General features: G+C 31.5%; 2 protein-coding genes across 5 annotated transcripts; both read right to left on the reverse strand.

The window, feature by feature from the left end:
- Positions 1–393: 393 nt before the first annotated feature.
- LOC106775951 (E3 ubiquitin-protein ligase RGLG5) lies at positions 394–4,464 on the reverse strand. 3 transcript variants are annotated; one of them, XM_022778835.1, is made up of 14 exons: positions 4,206–4,463; positions 4,054–4,081; positions 3,663–3,965; positions 2,736–2,820; positions 2,506–2,646; positions 2,292–2,405; positions 2,127–2,224; positions 1,823–1,902; positions 1,652–1,757; positions 1,433–1,560; positions 1,123–1,306; positions 924–980; positions 683–818; positions 394–588 (listed from the first exon to the last, which is right to left on the reverse strand). In XM_022778835.1, exons 3-13 carry the CDS (start codon positions 3,897–3,899, stop codon positions 738–740), a joined length of 1,311 nt encoding a protein of 436 aa, XP_022634556.1. In that variant the 5' UTR covers positions 3,900–3,965; positions 4,054–4,081; positions 4,206–4,463; the 3' UTR covers positions 394–588; positions 683–737. The 3 variants fall into 3 exon arrangements, with proteins under 3 accessions (XP_022634556.1, XP_014518697.1, XP_014518707.1); XM_014663211.2 differs by lacking the exon at positions 4,054–4,081 and having other exon boundaries at positions 4,206–4,464; XM_014663221.2 differs by having other exon boundaries at positions 4,054–4,463.
- A 2,965-nt stretch (positions 4,465–7,429) lies between these two features.
- On the reverse strand, positions 7,430–13,978 carry LOC106756657 (coilin). 2 transcript variants are annotated; one of them, XM_014639162.2, is made up of 13 exons: positions 13,690–13,978; positions 13,455–13,519; positions 13,129–13,386; positions 12,246–12,455; positions 11,814–11,850; positions 10,509–10,592; positions 9,694–9,916; positions 9,564–9,601; positions 8,841–9,032; positions 8,559–8,630; positions 8,313–8,468; positions 8,001–8,166; positions 7,430–7,921 (listed from the first exon to the last, which is right to left on the reverse strand). In XM_014639162.2, the coding sequence occupies exons 1-13, from the start codon at positions 13,879–13,881 to the stop codon at positions 7,734–7,736; spliced, it is 1,881 nt and encodes a 626-aa protein (XP_014494648.1). In that variant the 5' UTR covers positions 13,882–13,978; the 3' UTR covers positions 7,430–7,733. The 2 variants fall into 2 exon arrangements, with proteins under 2 accessions (XP_014494648.1, XP_022634557.1); XM_022778836.1 differs by having other exon boundaries at positions 9,694–9,940.
- Positions 13,979–15,895: the final 1,917 nt, after the last annotated feature.

Here is a 15,895-nt window from a genome sequence, read left to right on the forward strand (position 1 = left end):
TACCACCATTTTTTATATTAAAAGATAAATATGTGCTTATTATTAAATAATTTTACTGTTTTAAAACTAACGCATATCGCCAATTACCATGTTTTGTCTATCAGGATGACTTCTTTTTGCAATGTAATGTGCATTTTTCTTCGAAAATGATGTACAGACTTAGATGGAGAATATAAAAGAGAGAATAGTTAAGTAATATGATGTGATCATAAGGAAAAAGAAACAAAGTGAAATAAGATATGAATTGAAATGTTCTCAATTTGTTTCAAAAAACAAATTTATAGCTCATACGAACATAGTTTAAATTTTTCCCCTCTTCAATTATAAAAGAAACCAAAGTATTTATATGATGAATACTGTTTTGAACAAAGCAAGCATTTTTTAGACGAGTAATTTTATTTAAATACAGGAGGCCTTCACCACAAACAACTACATATATACAACCAACAGGGAAGACCAATTCTTTACGTAAAAAACTCTTCCTGATCCTAACTGGGCATACAAGTTTCGCCCAAAATTGTGAGCTGATGAACAAGAAACCATCCATTAAAAGAGCAAGACCAACTCTCTGCACATTATTTCGCAGTCCTGTTTATGAATCAAGTTAAATTAATGACTTAAAGCATATCAATAGAACATTCACTTTGTAACCTTCTAACTTTATCAAACGGTTATGGCTAACCTTATTCCGGAAAAGAGCTAAATTTCCGCTGATAGCACTTCTAAAGCAAAGCTAACTAGTAAAGCCTTATTTTGGTTTTGATCGTGCTCCGGCAAATGGGACAGAATTGGAGGTATTCTCCACACTCACAACAAGTCTGCAACAAGAATAAATGCGTTGGAGAAGGAAAAAACTTAATATTATGCTTAGTCTTTTTAGTTCTTTGCATACAGCCTTAAATACAATAATGAAGATGAATCACCTGATGCCCACAACCAAAGGCCATATCTTTCGCATTGGTGAGGCAAATCGCACAAAGCTTCAGCAAACAAAGTCATGTTATGTAAACCATTACTCAAAGGGATACAGAAATGAAAATTTGTCATTATGATGGCACTAAAAGTAGAAAGATAAAGTATATCTTAGTTTAATAGGAAAGACGTTTAGCATGGACTTAAGACCTTATTATCATATAAAGAACTTGCAGATGCCTCCGTTTGAACACTGTTGTCATAGCTAGTGTGTGTAGGTGCTCTCTGCTGAAAACTGTTTGACCTTGTCGATTTTGTGCTGACGCTGGAAGAAGTCCTACCATAAAGAGGTGGAGGCAGAGCAACCCTGTCTGGTGAATGACCCCTCCTTGCACTATTTGTATCAATGGAAACATGTAATTTTCAAATTTAGTTATGGTTATTAACTTTACACCAGAAAACCCAACTTAAGAGGCTACTACAGATACCATTTTTAATTTAATGAAATCATATTGAGTACCCCAATATGCCAAGCTCTATGGTTGCCTTATATTGAGAAGGTATCTCCATCAAAGCTGAAAGGGCAAAATCTGTCTCTTTTCTGCTTGAATCTACATTCCTTGTCATTATTTCAGTAAAATTCACAAACTACATGCAGCCATATAAAATATCACATTTCAGTATAACAGGAAGAATTGAACATGAAAAGTTAAAAAATGACAAGTGAATTACACCAAACCTGAAAATTGTCAAATGCTCGAGAAGGGATGTTATCATCAAATTCCCTCATCATATCCCATGGTCCATCTCCAACTCCCACTAAAACTATTGATAGTGGATACTCACTGCAATTTAAGAGAATATAAGAATGCAGAATTGTACTCCGCATGCCAGAAAACTAAAATTTTACCTTGCTTTAACTATTGCATCTATTGTGTTCTTCTCTTGTGGACTCAAGTTGCCATTTTCTGTGTCAACGCTTCTAGTCACCTGTGATAAGTACTGAGTATCAGTTTTTGAAGCCCTAGAAGAGAGCAGAAACAATGAATACCTACAGCATGTTAGCATTTCCAAGCAAAACCAAATGAAGCTGTGATTGAATGCTACAACTACAGCATTGCAATTTCTTCATTTATGGTATGAAACTTATGATGACTGATTCCCAAAAGCGCTTAAGTTCAGCTCAACAGTGAGAATATGAACTAGAGAATTACCTGTCCATCTGCAATTATCAGCAAGACATGATATTGGCCACCACTTTGCTCAACAATTGTCATAGCCATTTCAATAATAGGGGCAAATGATGTGGGTCCTGCCACATGAATGTGGTGAGTAATGATGAACCTAATTAAGAAACTTCTAAGATATGAATGCAATACCTGCAAGTTTGAGGTAAGGAATAATTTGTCTGTATCGTGATAGAACTTCCTCAAATCCATTGCAGAACCTCTCTTCCGAAAAGAAACTAAATACATCTTGGTCATGTGTAGACGCTGAGAGAAAATAGACAAAGGAGAAACACAAATTATGTTTGCAACCTGGACATTAGAAAAACTTCATCGGAAAAGTAGTTAGTTTCCTGTCAGACATTACCATCTCCAAATCCAAAACAAGGAATCAAGTTATCTTCATCAAAAGCTGATAGAGTTTTCCCAATAATAGAAATTGCTTGCTCATACGGGTTTTGGCCACTTCCAATGTCATGTAAACTTTTTCGATTGAATGACCTCTTCCCTGATTTTCAGGGTAACATATATATTTATTTAGCATTATAAACTCGTCACAAAATATTCAAAAATAAAATTGTGAGTACGAGATAACACCTGTCCACTCATTGCTCTTTGTGAAATCAATGCCAACAATGAGATTAGAAGATTCCAGCCCAGCATTTGCAAGTGCAGCAGTAACCTATATTCATTACTTCATTATTAGACAAAAATATAGTGTATTTTCTATATGTAGTTGTAGAACTTCTATCAATTTCAAGAGTATTGCAGTTATTGTTCCCTTAATATGATGAACACTGACGGGTTTTACTTGACAGCTAAAGCACAGATACATGATGAGAAAACAAGAAAGTAGCAGCATCTCTTTAGCCACTTCTTTCAGCTGATCTTGTTTGTTTAACTTCTATTACATGGGCTCCAAGTCATCAACACAAAACCTTAAGGGTCAATGTTTTTGGGTCTTTATTTTTCTTTTTATGTCACTAAAATTTTTCATTTCTACTCAATATTGGACTTTCAGCTCATACTTGAATTCTAAACATTTTCTTTGAAGAAATAAATCTTCGGTATAACAAAAAGGTACCTCTCAAGTTTATTATTATACTAGATCAGATTGCTCGCGTAATTATTTATTAAACTACTTAAGAGCTGTCAAAGGAGTCTAACTTAGGGTGTGTGAATTGCTGTAAGCTTTCTATTATGTGTTTTAAAAGCTACTTAAGATGAACCCAGATTCCTGGCAGAGCAATTAAAAACATCTCCTTTTAGACAAGTAGATGAATTAGATGGATTCCCTTCCTTTTATCTTAGTTTCTAATTTTTGAACTGTACTAAATCGCGTTCACATTGGCATCAGGGATATTCTTGTTTAACTTAAGTCAATGTTGCAAGTTGCAACCCCCAAGAAGACAAGAGTCAATTATAATGACAACAAGCAAATCAAAGGAGATGGAATAATTGCTGATAAGATATAAAAAAAATAAAAACACTCAAAAACACTGTTCCATGCAATGATCAAATCACCTCATCCAAGGAACGGTAGTTATCAGCTATCTTTGAATACTTCCTATCCAACTTCCTTTTCGGCTGAGCATTATCATAAAATGGAGCTGATGCCGATGCATGGTGGTGCCGAGGTGTTTGATAAGAAGGATATGGTGATTGTGGAGGGTATCCACCATAGTTATTATTATCCCATGAAGATGAAGAAGCACCATAATCATACCTCCTACCACCTCCTTTCGAACTCTTTCCCCCCATAACAAACTCCTTCACAATGAACACCAAGATGCACAGAACACCAACCAAAACTGTCCAAGTCTCTATCTGCAACTCCAAAACGCACACATCATGTTTGTATATATAACTCTGTGAGGGAATCAAACCAAAATAACCAAAAGGGACAAAAGCTCACAACTCTGAACTCAGCAACCAATAAATTTCTGGGAAAGTGGAAAAAAAAAAACTTGAGGGTATGCAAAATTCAGCCCAAAATTGATGAACGAAATTTCGAGGTCACAAACACCGACAGCAGACCAAGAAAGACAGTGAGACAATTCGATGTACCTCCGGATTCATTGTTTCAACAAGAACACCAAATCAATTATGACAGAGAGAAGAAGAGTGCTGTAATAAGGAATCTAGCAAGGTCAAGTCAACTGTGTTCACCCCTTTCTTCCACTTCAAACAACTTCTTTAAGATCATTAGTCTCTGTTATCAACTATTAAAAAATGAACCATCTTATTCTACAAAAACTATCTATAATAAAAATATGGAAGAAAAGAAAAAATAATCAGACATGTTTACATTTAATCCATACATACAAATGTAAAAATGTCATAAAATATGGTTTATGCATAACTTGGTTGAATTTTTCCTTCATTTTAAATGGTTCATTTGGGGTTTCATGGGAAATTTCACATTTAATTGTTTGTGTCATGTTGACCAGTAACCAATCATTCTACTTTTCTATCATTTCACAAAGTTGACACGAAATGTTCTTAGTATACTTATCCAGAGAAAGATGCACATTGAAAATTATTTTTCTCTGCGGATTCTTCCTCGTGATAACAGGTGTTATACTTTTTGCGTAAAAGTTGAATTTCATGTTTAAATAAAATTGATTATTTCAAAACCATTTTTAGAACTGATATACCGTAATTTATACGTAAAAGATCAGCAATACCTCCAATACACCCTCCTCCTTTGGAAATATATGGTAATCTTTTCATCTAACATAACGAAAGTAGTAAAATTCACTTGTTTATGACACTCCATTTTTTACCTTTTTTAGAGTATAAATAGTTATAAATAATTCAAGTAGTTATTTAAAAGTAATATATATATATATATATATATATATATATATATATATATATATATATATATATATATATATATATATATATATATATAATTCACAAATAAGATACAAAAACATGATGAAACAATTCAAACAGTTAAGCATTTAACTCTCTCAACCTAAATACATTGATTAAAATTAAAACTTTTTAACTTACACTTTGAGCTCTGAATCTCTCCCACGAGTTCCTCTCCAAAAGTGTTTTAAAAAATCTTTCAATTTTCTAAGACTCACTCTCCAAATAACTGAAAAGTATCCCAATTCATCTATTTATAATGAAACTCTCAACCCAAAAATTAAATTATCTCTTGTAAAAATAAACCATAAAAAGCGGTTTAAATATATTGTTACATTCAAAAAATCTAATTCAGTTAGTATGTCCTCTTATAATTATATTATTTTGTTAAAATAATTAATTTAATATTTAACAATATTTAATATTTCTTTAATTAAATAATTATTAACCAATTTTTTAAAATTATATAATGACAAATCATTTTACCTTTTATTTAAAATATTTAACTATGTTTATATATTCTCATAATTATTATAAATTCTAAGATCTCCACAGTTTAATTTTACATTAACAACAAAATTTCATTTTCTTAATATGTAGAGAGAAATAAACAATATGGTAAAACAAAATTAATATTAAGTTACCTCATTAGTTAAAAAATTAAAAAATAAAAACTCAATTGACAAATAACAAAAGTACTTAGTAATCAATTAAAAGTATATAAGTTTATTAAAAAAATTAAAATTTAATCAAACTGTTTATAGTATATTGTTGGTGCTCCTTCCTCTATATATAATAAATCTAATAATAGAGTCTCAATTTCACACTTCGTAAGTTTTTCTTGTTTTTTTTTTTTCCTTTTTGACTTCTTCCTACATATTAGGTTTCGAGTTTGGTAAAGATTTGTTTAAATTTAGAAAAATCCATTAAATAATATTAAAGAAAAAAAATGTTTAATTTTAGTCTAAGCTTTGGTTTGATTACTCCTTGTAAATGACATTTTTACTTGGAAACTTTTACTAAAAGTGTGACATTATTTAAAGGAAGCTTTCAAATTCAGTAACCATATTGAAAAAGTTGCAACCTTTAATAAGTCATTGTCAAATGGCAAGTCTAGCAATAACGAAAAAGAGGACAACCCCCACTAATTTCAACTGCTCAAAACAACATTTTTTTCATAAATTTATATTTTAAAGTTTAGATATGACATCTTTTGAATCATTTAATTTGATTTATATTTAAAAATATATAATTAACATATAATTATGTATTGATAATGAAAAACACTTTTAAGTGATCAAATTTTGTATAATGAGATGTGGTATTTATATTGAAATATATTTGGTATACAAAACATACTTTAATTATTACTTTGTATTTAATATTATGGTTTACCTCTACATATAATTAAGGTTTAGATATGTTTCGCAGAATGTTATTATAGCACTTTGGAGGTTGCAAGATTCTTAGCCTTTCCATATATTTCTACCTGTATTTAATTTTTTGTCTTTGGAATGGAGTAATTTTAAATGTATAGTTTGGCATATATAATCTAAAATGTTTTTATTTTGTATTCCAAAATATATAATTTAGAATGTAATTTTTTTATTCCTAAAAACATAATCCAAAATCTAAAATACATATTTTAGATTGTACAATTTAAAACAATGTAAAATATATTTTTAATGTTATATTCTGAAATAAAAATGAAAAATAAAAAAACTATATTCTAAATTATATATCTCAAAATATAAAATTTATGGAAATATAAGTATAAATACGGAGATACAGAAAGAAATTACCTTACAATCATCGAAATTTGTATATATACAAGTTATTTTTTCACTAGGTTATAGTGAACAAACATCTTTAATGTTAGTCTTAACTGTTTCTTGGTCTTTTAAATTAAAAATACTTAATTTCTCAACTTAGAAAAATATGTTTTTAATGTTTAAGCATTAAACTTCAGAAATTAAAAGTGTATTTAGTTCTTAAATATATTATAATTTGATATTATTTCTAGTTTATGTGAACCTTTTAACAATTTTGATATTGGAAGAGGAGAAAGATGGGGGTGGTTGGATATTTGGTAAAGATGAAATAGTAATATTAATGGTATTGTATAATAAGATTATTATGTAATGTAATTATGTGACTATGAAGATAATTCTGTGGCGGCTACTTTGGACAGGTCTTCTCAGTGGACCAGATATGTCTAATGTTTACACGTTTCACTTTCCTTTCAATGGTTCCCACTTATTTTTTATTAAAGATTGTTCACATTAGATAGAATCGTTGTTAAGAGAAAAACTTAAACTCAAGTTTTACATTAATAATTGAATTTAAAATCTCTAACTAAACTCCTTGTAAAAGGATAGCATAAAAAAAAGGAGATAATTTGCACTCTAATCTTAGTCCATTTACCTCCACAGTCAGTGATGACTCATCTTAATTTCATGATTTGAATTGTGTCATATCAATGTTATAAGCATAAGTATGTGCAGAAGTTGATTCTATTTTCTAATTGGATTTCATGAGGACTGCAAAAAACAACATCCCAAAGATGGACTATAAGAAAAAAACTTCAAACGTTTTGCCTATAATATGCTGAAATCAGGACATACAGCCAGCATTGGTGATGATGGTTTCGGTAAGTTGTTCATGTATATACCAAAATTCTGCGGAAAGGTGACATTGTGGGACAAGCTTGTTTCTTTAAAGACCATTGTTGGACCTTAAAAATGCCATTGTTGGACCCAACGCACTACATCTCATAGCTCTATGAGACCATGACTTCGAGCTTGAGCTCTTTCCTCTGCTCCACCCATCATCCTGCGCAAGCTTCGCCTTTTTTGCTTCTAATTCCTTGCTAATTTCTTCCCAAACGTTTACTTCCCCATTTTCTGTAAGCAAATCCACATTTGTTTTAATGTTTCTAAGAATCGCAAGTGTACATTACCTTTAACAGGGATAAGACCTTACCTTCCCCTTCTGTATGGCAACTAACCGCGGTAGTTCGATCACCCTTAAGTTTTTCATTAGTTGCTTTTGTTGGATTTACAAATGCATCACCAGAAACAACTGCAGTTTTCGATTCAAAATGGCCATGCTTAACCATTCGAACGTCAACAAGCGATGCATAATCTATCTGTAGAAAGAAAGCAGTCATTTTCAAGCAAATAAACAATCAGCATATAGTTTTATTTACCACGGCGGACATATTAACTTTCCCCCTATAATATAAGCTACAACACAAAAATAAAATAATTGGGAAAAAAAATAAAGTAACTTTACCTCTAAAGAACCATCCTCCCCATAAGGGGATGCATCAGACTGTTCAAAAGAAGATGAATCCTTCTCTGTTTCTTTCTTAAAGTCAAAAGGATATTCTAAAACCAGTTCCAGCCAAATCCTGTTTGTTTTAGAATCATACTGAGATATTTTCCCAACCTGCAAGGTCATAAATGAAATACATATTAAATTAAACCTCTGACACAATATTTTTTTGTAATGTAATTCAAAAGCAAACTTGACATGTACCCTAAAGGAGGAAAGTTCAGGAGTGAAAGATGCTGATAACTCGATCAATCGATAAGCAATTACATCGCCCTCCTACAGTGTATGATTAGGTTATTAAAAAGCACCAAATGAGTACCATGCAATGTAATTTACAGATTCAAAGCCCAAAATACAGATAAGTTGAATGGTTAACCAGAAGCTGAAAGAACTCCTAACTCAGCCATGGGTTAATTGTCAACTACTCTAAGCAGAATGAGAATTGCCATAAATACACATCAGTTAGGGAGAATGAAAGAAAAACACCTTAGGCAAACCGGTAAAAGGTTGAAGCTTATCAAAATCTACTACATTGAAAGTGGGTTCCTTTTCAGCATTTTGAACTGTAGACTCTTGACTGGAATGCCCGTAGCCATCATGTTTATGGAATGACATTCTCTCTTTACCCCATTTCTGGCCCTTCTTCTTGTTAGTGATTCCATTCCACTGAAATGTTTCCTGAGAGGTCCAGATCTCTATCTTATGCAAGGTTTTGACAATAATGCAAATCTAACATGGAAATACAATTGTGCACCAAAAAATTTGAGTAGTTACTCAACATGGTAAGTTCTAGAACTTCGAGCTATTAACCTTTTAGTGAGAATCAATATATGGATTACATTACATGGTTCAAATGCCACAATTTATAACAAGTCACACTGATTCCTCTAAAATTTTCAATCAAAAAATAATCCTAAAGAATTTTGTTAGCTTCCTCCCACATCTCTGATATCTATCAGGCCTCTAAGAAAAGGCTGTTCAGTAAATTTTGTACTTCCCAATCAAAAGTCACTTCCAAGAGAAATATTCTTTATCCTCCATCAAACATTAAAGTCTAAAAAGCCAGAAGTTCAAATGCAAATATAATATGATGCATAGTACATTTTTTTTGGCATAATTAACAATATCACTGATTTATTGACTAATTTATGATTGAGGGTAAAACGCAGCTGAAATTGTTAATCTTTTATTGAGGGAAATCAAACCAACCACTGGAAACTGATTCTGCGGTACTGCCTGATCTTGATCTGCATTAAATAGACCATTGGACATATATTAGATCGTGAAAGCAATTAATTTCTACTTCATAAATCTTTGTAGATGAGATCTTCATTCAGACCTTTCTTAAGGGGCTCAAACCGTATGTGCCCTGGTCTAATTTCCACAGGAACAATGTCATCATCTTCACTCTCTTCGTCGGATTGTTGATGTTCATCAGATTGTTGATGTTCATCAGATTGTTGATGTTCCTCAGATTGTTGATGTACATCAGAAGCAACACAGCTATTATCTTTGATAGGTAATACTTGTCCGTCTTTTTCAAGCACTGTAGTCTGGCGGAGCTGCCAATTTGAGAAGAACATTTCCTTTCAGAGAGAATGGTAATACATTTTGTGAATGGTAAGGCTAGACAAATGACCTTCAAGACAACAGATGAATGTTTTCAACCCTTTCAAACTATGTGGCCTAGGCATCTTACTAACCAAAAAAAGTCGATAACTCAACAATATAAAAAAGAGCTAGTGAATCCATAAGAACTGTTATCCAGGTCATGGGAAATGGCAGCAAGACAACAATTCATTACATATCATATAGAGAATGATGTGCAAGAAAATGGCAGAAACCACATAACAGTTGAAATATATAATGCATTTGCTAAATGCAAAAAGAATTCCCTAAATTAACTCAAAACTTCAATTAGCCAGATCGAGATTAGCCAGAGATGACAAGAGGATGGAAGAGATGAACAAACATCAATGAAGGTGTTGAGTCTTTCCTTGATCCTTATGTCATTACTACAAACAACGTCATGATTGAAAACCCTAGGAATTCCAAAGCAAAATAGCACTGCAATATAAACTATTTAAGAACACTGTTCGTTAGATCCAATCTCATATAAAAGGTGATATCTTCAGCATTATAGAACCAATTGACCTTTTCCTGTTTCTCCTTCTCTAGCTTCAGTTCCCTCAGCCATCTTCTTTTAGCTTTCTTCCGTCGAGCACTTCTGCTAGGCAACTGAAAAATAAAAATAAAACCAATAAAAGTAAAGTGTAAATACTTGCAAGTGATATGAAATGTCCACAAAGATGATTCCTAATGCATTGAGCACTCCCTAATATTCAAGGGCTATAGTATACCATCTTGAACTAATAAGAAAAACATCAGGCTTTTAGTTATCTTAGGACTAGAGTATTTCTACCGACCAAATACTCAAATTGGTCCTCTATACGCATGGGAAATCACATTGGTCTGTCAAATAATTTTAGATATCAATTTGGTCCTCTCTTGATTAATTGGTGTATCTTCCGATTCCCATTTGATTATATAGTCAATTTTGTTCCAGCACTACTGATTAATACAAAAGAATAACGGAAAGAAGATCTCTGAACAAAAACGTAATTGAATTTATTGTATTGTTTTTTATAAGTACAATAGAAGGCAACTCTTTTTAAGAAAGTGAAATTTAAACCTAAATCAACCTTATAAAACTAATTTAGTATGGTGAGGTTTGAACCCACCTATATGTATATTATTATTTGGTCATATCTCTAGTCGATGTAGTATCTCTAATGACGAGTATTAGTATGTATTCTTCAACCTCTAGTGCAAAGTTTGAGGCCTCTCTAATCAAGCCACCAAACTATTGCCTAAACCACTAAACCAGCACTTTTCTCAACCACATTTTTAAGGTTGCTTGACTATTACTGTGCCTTTGTAGCTTTGTTTGTGTGGTTTACTTTGTCTCCATCTCATCTCACCATTTATCTAGCTAGACGGGAGAAATGAGGATCTCTTCAGTGATTATGATTTAATTTGGATGATCTATTTTAGATGTCTAGTCTAGGTGTTCATGTGTCATGTTTTGTTCTGGAGTGAGCACTAGGCACTACTACAATATTATAAGTTGTTTTGTTTGTCACTTATGACATGTAAGTTACGAGTTTTGTACAGGTTTAGTTATTGAGTTTCTTATGCTTATTAATCCATATCATTATAAATTAAGGCTTTATTAAATATATAGTTTTACATGGGTTCTTTTCTCTTATTTATGTTATGCTATCTGCATCTACATGAATTTTATATATCTTGTAGAATCTTGTGCTTCATGTTATTATCCCAAAAATTACGATGCAGCATTCCCTTTCCAAGTCTAGGTAGAATCTCAAGTTTATCACCGTGGTTCAATGCAAACAGGATACATATGTGTATTCAAAAGTGGTGTAAATTAAGTGTTACCTTTTTAGTTCCACTTTCATCTTGAGGCTGAATAAACCTATACAACATATCAAAGAAAAATAAGGAAAAACATATTTCTGATATTCAGAAAACAGACATCTCATCATAAGGGGACGGGGATTTAAAATTGGATCACAATAATAAGAGGAACTGAAGAATCAAACAATCTATAAAATAACAAAATAAAATAAAAAGGAATATTGTTTTCTACACCACCAAACCCCGCCTCTTAATCTGCAAATATATATAAACAAAAAATAACTAAGATAAAAGATCACCAGACATGCTCGCCAAAAATTGTAAATAAAATTATATCAGCAGGTTGTCTTGCCCGAAATACCAAATATGCATGCACTGTGAAATGAACAATCAGAGAAGGAAAAGATGCATCGTTGACATGTCATACAAATCACTAGTGAGATGAAAATGGACCTTGTTTCATCACTTGGACAATCACTTTTGTCATTCTTTTGCTTATCAAGGTTGCTTGGCCTATTTAGCTTGCTAGATAAATTGGAAGACTTCTTCTTGTCCTTCTTGACAAAACTCAATTGGTGATGCATACCACCTTCATTTTCCTCTTCATGGACTTCAGGAATGACTGGCAAGTTTTCAGAAGTAGACAGCTTAATCTTCTTCTGACTGAATGTCAAAGATAATGGAATAAAATCAGCAACCCAGGTAACGTTTACATGGTCCAATAACTACTTTCAAAGTTCAAAAAAAGGAAAAAGAAAAAGGTTTCAGAGAGAAAAGGGAGATCCCTACTTAATCTTACACTAAAAACCAAATGAAGTTAAAATAGGAGCAAAAAGGAAAAAGAAAAAAGGTTTCAGAGAGAGAAGGGAGATCCCTACTTAATCTTACACTAAAACCAAATGAAGTTAAAATAGGAGCAGAAATATTAATACATATAGTACTGTAATAACATGGATAGAACATATTTAAGGAAGCATTAATACAAAAGTTACATAAAACTAATTCAGATAAGTAGTTAGTTAGGAATCCTATGCTCACATTACTGCAAACGGGATTAATTTTTGGTTCAGTGGATTCCATAGCATTGTGAGCTAAGGATGTTTAACCATTGCCCAACCCATCAGATTTAATTTTGTTTAGGTTCCGTATTGATGCTGAAATATGTTATGTTGTATCAATCTTTTGCTCTTATTCTAAGAGCAAAAAAAGAAAACAAAACTAGATAGATTCCATAACATTCAGAAAAGAAAATACCCCTTAAAAATGCTCGGGGGAAAAAAATTATCACAACTCTCTAAGCTTTGTAGCAGTAAGAATATGTGAGGACAGAACTAACCTAGGGCTCTTGAGCTTCCTTGAAGCTTTTCGTTTCTTAGAGGTTGCCTTCCCATCTGATTTAGATTCTACATAAACAGCATTTTCGTCATCGTCATCCTCTTGGGACATGGTTTCTTCTGCTCCAGACTCTTCTTGAAAACCCTCATTTGAAAGATCATTTGGGAGTTCTATAGCTAAATGCCCACGAGAGGCAGGTGACAGCGTTGAAGGCATTGAAGGTTCATCATCAGTCCGTGTGCTTCCTTTTCTTCTCACACTAGGAAGTATAACAAGAGTAACATCATAGAATGCGGTTGAAAAACACAGAAATAAGTATAAACTCACCAGATGATGTCCTTATCCTTCAGAATGCAAGTGGACTCAAAAGATGGTATAACAAAATCATCCATCTACGTTAAAATCCAATAAGAAAACGGAATCAGGTTATCCAAGAAAATTCAATCGTCAAACAAATATACTCAACAACACCAAACAAATCTTATAGTGAAATCGAGATGTAAAATAAATTTGTTTCCAGATTGCTGTACATGTACGACGGAGCATGCATGTGCAAACATACCAAGAGGATGATGCCGCGGGGACAGGTGCGGTGGAGACGGAAAGCTTTGTGCAGATGAGAGGCAACATCAGAAATGGTGCTGTGTTGGGGTTTAAGCAGAAACCAACAACGCCTCAATCCTTCCTTCTTCTTTGACTTGCTCAGTATGCCTGGATCCTCAAACACCACCCGAAGTCTCACCGTCTCCGTCATCCCCTTCAATGTGGCGCTGCTGACGCAGATTCTCCGGTCACCGTGTTGGTAGCTTCTCTCCGGTCTGCTTCTTAAACCCTTGTTAACTATGTGAAAACTTCACCCCCCTTATATATATATTTTTTAATTATTTAATTATAAACACAAATTTAGTTGTTTGTAATTCATTTTTAGTCCATTTTAAAATTATAAAACTTGTTTGTCGTTATGTGAATTTCTCACTCTAATCTTTGATTAATTAAAGATATTTGGTCTTAACATAATAGTGATTGAAATGGTAGCAGTGTTTTTAACATACAATTGGGAATATAGACAATGGATTGGTGAGGATTAGACAATCAAGTAAATCGTAACTATTAATAAATATGATATTTTTTATAGCTGTTTTTGTAATTAAAATTTTAACATGTACTATTAAATTTAAATTTATTATTATATTTTAATTTTTACTTTATTTATATTTTATAATTATTTTCCAAATTTAAATAATCATGTTAATAACAATCATTTATCCATTGTGTAAAGATGTAACCATTGATATTTTAGAAATGATATTAGTTTAAAAATAATGTCAAATTGTTTTAATATTAAAATATTTTAGAATAAATAGTTTTAAAGGAATTTTATATTTTAAAATGTATTAACTTTTTAAAAATTGTTTTTCTAAATTTTTTTGACTACTTTTGAAAAGATGTTGATTCTTATTGCGAATTATTTGATTTGGATTTTTGTGTAGGTTAAATTTAAACAATTTTTCTTTTTGTCTCTTTTGTTATATGTATCTAAGTTTCTTTCACTTGTATAAGTCCTTTTGATGATCCATATGAGTCTCAGTTAATCATTGATCATATTGGTATGTCTCAGTCGTTATTGTGATGGTAGAACATCTTGCAAGTTGAAAGAAATTTAGTTGGTTATAGTCTTGTGAGCTTTATGGGTTTTTGGATTTCTTAAAGTATATTCACATGTCTCACGAATGAGGAAAGTTGATTGCACTGATTTTTAAGTGATAAATATTTTAAATTTTAAGATTTTATGTTAAATTGACTAAATGATTGATGTGAATGAGAAGTGTGATATGTTGAAATATGAAAATGTTGTTTGATTTGTGTTTTGGATATAATTATTGAGAAGATTGTGAAATATGAATTTTTCATGTTTTAACATGTGTGATTTGAATGTTTGATTATAAGATGTTTGGCTGATTTAAACTTAATTTTGTGTGATTAGGAGAACTTAAATGTGAACAATTGTTCAAATGGTACAAGTAATGTTTAAAATTGTTTTGAACAATGAACTAAGAAATGAATATCATTTTGATCAATTTAATAGGTTTAAGTCCTCTCAAAAGCACAAAATACAAGTGTTGATATATGATATAAGGTTGAGCGACACTAAGGTGACATTAAACATTTTATTTTGTAAATGAGATATTGTTAAAGAATGTCACGATGATATTGAGTGTCTGATTTTGTGAATAGTTTGACATTGAGCGAACATCATAGTGTCGGTGAACAAACATCAAGGTGTTGATGAGCCTTCTTGTACTAAAGGTATGAAACATTTTAGTTCAAAAAGACATTGGATGGAAAAAATGTGTAACAAAGCGTGATTTTTTTTTTTTACCCTTTTAGATAATTTTAGCATCAAACACCAGTTTTAAGTACTAGTTTTTAAGTTTTTTATTTTATTTTTCTTCGGTTGTTTGAAATAAACATGATAGGGTACGAAATGTATGTTTATTGTATTATTTATCAACATCTGATTATATTATAGTTATAATATAAAATTATCTATAAAATAAATAAGTCTATTTAAAAATTTATAAAAAAAATCATATTTGTTATATTTATAAAATAAAAATAATAATACTTTTATCATAAAAAGGATAAACCATACGGGCTTCACATATTATTATAATAAAAAAAGTTGATACATAACATGTTTTTTCACTAATGATTGTTATAATCATTGTTCAATTAAAAAAAATGAAATTAATCTAAATATAATAAAA

Source organism: Vigna radiata, chromosome 2 (genome assembly GCF_000741045.1).
Source record: "Vigna radiata var. radiata cultivar VC1973A chromosome 2, Vradiata_ver6, whole genome shotgun sequence".
Lineage (NCBI taxonomy): Eukaryota > Viridiplantae > Streptophyta > Magnoliopsida > Fabales > Fabaceae > Vigna > Vigna radiata.